Below are 5,577 nucleotides of genomic sequence, written 5' to 3'. Positions count from 1 at the left end.
GCATCGGTTAAAGTGAAGGCATAGGTCGATATCAACTATGACTGATATCAACTATGACTGATATCGTGATATTTGATGTATTTTTAGTAGATGTACTGGCCTTCTCTTTTTGGACCAGGCTAATTTTTTAAAAATAACTAAATCTTGACCAGTTGGTAATTAGTTATTTTTTAAAATTATATTGGCGCATTTATTTTAGAAAAAATGAAAATTTACGAATAAAAAAATATTATTTTTTACCTTATTTTGTTTAAAATATAATAAATGTCCATATAATTATTATTACTATTTCCATTAATAGGTATTTCAATAAAACACAATTTATTAATAAATATTTAACCATTTAATGTAATCAATGACGTAATTATAATAAAATTATATATACAACAATTTTTTCAAATAACGTGGGATATCATGATTTTTCGCCAATCAATCCCTCCATATCAAAAATCTTTGAGATAGCTTTATCAACTGATTTCAGATTAATTTTATCTGAATCACCCAAATGATTAATATCATCTAGTTTATCCTTTTTGTTATCATCCAGATTTAATATAATTTGTGCTAACTTACCAAGGAACTCCTCCATATTTTCGGTAGATAGATGCATATGGGCAATGTCTGGGTGTTTTTCTATAAAAAAATTCAAACATTTATGATAATATTCAGTTTATTTAACAAATCAATTTATTAAAATATATAAACAATGATTTTCTACCTGAGAATTCCAGCATAATTTCATTTGTAACCCCACAATTCAGAAATGCTTCAACTATCCTGGCTTTGAAAGGATCGACCTCCCTACACAATCGTGAAGCCTTCACTGTATTTTTAGCCTTTTCACTGCTATAATTTGCTAAGTCATTTTCGTAAACCTCAATTAATTTTGATAAATTGTCTATTTCATACTGTTTTTCCTTTAAGGTTTGCCTTAATCTTTCTGCCTCCATTTCTCTCTCTATTTAATTTTTTTTATATACAAATGATAACATATACTTTTTTTAGATATATCTTATACAATATCAGTGGCGGGGAGGGGGGCATAACCTCTGGATATATTTATTAAATTTCTTTCATTACGAATAATTTTATTTAAAAAAAACAAATAAGAATTTTAAATGATAACACGATTAATATAATTATATGAACTAAAGTATTATAAAAAACGGGGGGGGGGGGGGGGTATTTTATAATTTTTAAATAAAAGAAAAATTGCTTAATTTGGTATATTAAATCTGCATGGATACATGTTTTCAAATTGTAATCATGGTATTTTAATTTATTTTATGTAATTTGAATTAGAATATATTGATGTTGACAATGAAAATCAGCCATCAGATGATTTGGGCTAGGAAATCATCAAATGGCAATCATGGTAATGATATTTATTTATTATCTTTTAAGTCGTCTTGTATTTAGAAATTCAAATAATATTATATACTGGAATAACAAATAAATTGGCTAGAAAATCATCAAATGATGATGATGATGGTATATATATTTTAATTTATTTATAATATCTTAAGTTGTCTTTCAATTTATTAGAAATACTATGCAAACAAATGAATTAGCTGGAAAATAATTAAATGATGTTGATGGTAAATTTTGTTTTATTTTTACTATATTTTGGGTAATTCCAGGAAAAATCGACTGAAATAACGTGACTTTCATACGACCATTATAAAAATAGATGAAACCTGGCATGAAGGTTAAATATAATATTTTATACAAATCAAAATTTTAATGCTCTAGCTCAAATATATTCCGAGTTATGGACCTTCAAAATTTGATGAGTCTTTTCCTCTTTTAACAAAAGTCAAATTACTCAACAATTTTTAATCTAAAATAACAAATTATTCCATTTTATAGCCCTTAAAATTCTCTTTAAATAAAATGCAAAAATTATTTTAAAAATATCTTTACTATAGTTGTATTTTCGGTTATGCAAAATATTATTTTGGAGCCTTTCTTAAACGATAAAACTCATTAAATATGTTTATTACTACCTATATATTTAAATATTTAAGTAAAAATATTAATGAAGAAAATATGAAATTAAAGTTTATTTAGTATTTTATTTTAGGAATAAAAAAGTCAATTATAAAGGACTCTGAAACGATGAAATTAATTATATATGTTTTTACCAATATATTTAAAGGTAAAAATATTAACGGAAAATAAAATTTTTATTAAGGTAATTTTAGAAATAAATAAATTATAGAGGAAGCTTTTTTAACGACAATTATAATGTATTTTATAAATAAAATATGCATTTTATGGTATAAATAACCAATAATATTTCTATAAAATTATCACATACACTAGAAATTATTAAAAAAGTACCTATTTTTGCATTCCAATAAAAAGAAAATATATTATAATTATCTTTATCGATAGCGCCATCTATAATTGATTTTTAATTCCTAAATTATAAAAACTAAACTTTATATTCTTATTTTCTCCGTTTTTTTTTGAAATAATATTATAATTTATTTATATAAGATTAATTTATTTATATAAGATATAAAATAATTAGGGATTGCACATTCTAGTAGGGAAAAAAATAAAATGTATATAACATTTTTACAATCGAGTCCTGGTAATAAATCGAATTTGCCGAATATTAGGACATTGGTGTCTAAAAAAATCAAAAACTAGTAAATTAAATATAGACAAATTTATAATTTCTCTATCATGAAGTTCCCTTTATTTGGTACCTTTGAAACAAAAGTAAAATGGCTTGACTAAATTTTAATAAAATTATTTTTTTTATTACTTCCAATATATACTATATTCAAAAAGAAAATGGTCTAGAAATCTAGATACCCAATTTGGCGAGAAGCAACTAAAAATAATTTACTAAAGATTCAAATTAAATGTATAAGAAACAATTGCTTGGGCTTTGACAATATGATTAAGATATTCCTGATTAAAATTTAAAAAAATTCCTTAACTGTATAGATAATTTAATTTGTAGTATTGTGTTATGTAGGACCTTCATCCATAATTTTAGATAATTGAGCAAATTTAGAGTTAATAATTTGTCAAATTTAATGTTCATAAATATTAATTCACCTTCGATATCAGAGTGGATTCCAGATTCATATATGAAAATATGGAAAAGTAATGTGGAGTAAATATAAATAAAAGAATTATGTAATTTTTTTAAATTTTTATTTATGTTGTATTGGGATATGTGATTCATGAAATTTCTGAATTTCTCGAGGGAGATTTTTAAATTCAAAAAAAAATGTGATTCAACTGGAGGATTCTCAGATGTATAAAATATTGTGAATTTCAGAGTCTTGAGATGTTTTTGAACTACTATTAATTTACAAAATTTTATAAATATTTAATATATAAATTAAAAACTAAATAAAAGTTCATTGCAAAATTAGCCTAAAAATCATAGATGTGGGTATTCTACTTATGTTAAAATACATTTCTGTTAATATCAGATTTTTAAAATTTTAAGTTTATCATTAGTAAATGATAATGTTAAAAACCCCAATTTAGGTTGATTTTTAAAAATGACAAGATATTAACCAAAATAAATAGTATTATAAGTTTCAAGATTTAGAAAATAGATGTCCAAATCTTTCTGTCATCTACAAGCAAAATCTCCAGGCTTATATAATATTATTTTGGCTAAAATTCTTATCTGGCCATTTTTTTAAATGACCCAAATGGGGCTTTTTAATAACACCAGCAAATGATGTAAAATTGAGAGATTTTGAATTCCTATAAATTCCATATCTCTAAAGCAACACATATTTTAATTGGTACTATTAAATTTGTGACATTATTTTTAAAATATAATATAAGTTTTTAATCAAAAAAAATTTAAACATCAACATTGTATGATTCTTGTTCAATACAACTTATATCATATTTTTTGAGAATGTATAAAAAATTATAGCCCCCCCCCTAGTTTTTAGCAAATAGATTGCTAGCTGTAGCTAACATTCTTAAATTATAAAGAAAATAAATCAGTGAAAATAAATCAGTGGTCAGTAAGTGAGTTGATCAAATTATTTCTCATTAAATACCAGCAATATTTTCATCAACACAACAAAAAAATCAATAAGATTATGTATTTAAAGCCTCTTTCCTTCATAAAATATTAATGAACTAGAAACAATGAAATTTATTTACTACACTTTCAAAATATCTTCAAATTTATGCAGAAATAAAATTTAATGAAAGTGCTAAATCTCACATCATAGGAGCAAAAGACCTTAAGTAATCATAAATGAATTATAACCCTTCAAAACTTGAAAGATAAAATTAAAACAGATGCTTTTAAAAAATGTGTTTGTTATTATTAATATAAGAGAATGTGTAGAAGGGTAAAAAAAAATAAACCATTAGTGTAATCCATGAATTCTTTTGTGAATATAGGTAAATCTTGATGTAATAACTCATTATTTGAGAGTTGCATTGATTTTTTTGATGCTTTATAAACTTTAGAGTATTTTTTATTTAAAAATTTAGAGGATTCTGATTCATCTATATTGTTAATCTAAGCTAAGATTAAATATACATTTATCAAAAAATATATTACATTTTTTATTTCCTTGATACCTTGGTTTAAAAAAAGGAAATATAAATTGGGTAATTGATATTTACTTTTTAGTCTTGATTGTTTAAATTTCATAAGTGTATTTTGATAAGATTTGTAATCATCAGTTTTTTGATATTCTTCATAATCTTTCAAGTATTTCTCAAGATCTAATTTAGATTCATTATGGTACTTCTAAAATTTATATAAAATTTTAAAAATAACATCGTTTGGAACTTGTTTAAGTTCAGATGTGAGATTATTCCATTGAACCCCCATTATTTTTAATATATCCCTACTTGAAATATTTGGATTATCAATTCTAGCTTGTTCTCTAAAATCATTTAAAAATCTTAAATAGCCTGTAAGAGGACGAATAGGCGCATTAACGTCTTTCAAAAATTTTAATCCTTTCTAAAATAAAGAGTTTTATTATTTATATGGTTTATTGTATGCTTAACTTTTTCATTAATCTCTAGTTCCATTTTCTAAAAAAAAGAATAGATTTTTATAATTTTTGAGCTACAGCTATCATTCAAAGATTTTTTATATGTATATAAATATAAGTATTAAAAGTAATGGAATATTCTAAGAATATACATATTAAACCTCCAAACGCTATGTATTGTTATCCAAATTATAAGATACGTGAATTTATAACCAGGTTCAAAGCTGTTTTATACATTTTACTTTAAATTTTAGATAACTGAACTAGGGTAAGTTAATGAATAGGGTAATAAAATATGATAAAGATATAGGCAGAATTGAATTTCGCTAAGGGTAGCTGTAATAAATTATATTTATTATATAAATATGATAAATTATTATTTGTTATATAAATGTAATAAATTATTATTTATTACATATTTATAAAAAGAATAGAACATTCGGAACATTCTAATTAAAATAACACATGTGATGTGATAATTTTAAAATATGGTTAGACGATATAATTTATTCCATGTAGTTTTCTAAATAGCTAATTATTAGTCATTTTATTATTGGCGACATGTGGC

At 23.2% G+C, this 5,577-nt stretch overlaps 1 protein-coding gene across 1 annotated transcript; it reads right to left on the bottom strand.

Annotated features, from left to right (window-relative positions):
* Nucleotides 1-302: 302 nt before the first annotated feature.
* On the bottom strand, nt 303-5,161 carry LOC135924667 (high mobility group protein 20A-like). The gene is made up of 7 exons (XM_065459762.1): nt 5,023-5,161; nt 4,799-4,975; nt 4,630-4,756; nt 4,565-4,584; nt 4,366-4,522; nt 719-958; nt 303-633 (listed from the first exon to the last, which is right to left on the bottom strand). Exons 1-7 carry the CDS (start codon nt 5,044-5,046, stop codon nt 413-415), a joined length of 966 nt encoding a protein of 321 aa, XP_065315834.1. The 5' UTR covers nt 5,047-5,161; the 3' UTR covers nt 303-412.
* Between the last annotated feature and the right edge of the window lie 416 nt (nt 5,162-5,577).

Source organism: Gordionus sp. m RMFG-2023, chromosome 2 (genome assembly GCF_954871325.1).
Source record: "Gordionus sp. m RMFG-2023 chromosome 2, tfGorSpeb1-WG-v2, whole genome shotgun sequence".
NCBI lineage: Eukaryota > Metazoa > Nematomorpha > Gordioida > Chordodea > Parachordodidae > Gordionus > Gordionus sp. m RMFG-2023.
Note: the sequence above shows the minus strand (reverse complement) of the source record. Positions and strands in the feature narration are given on the sequence as shown.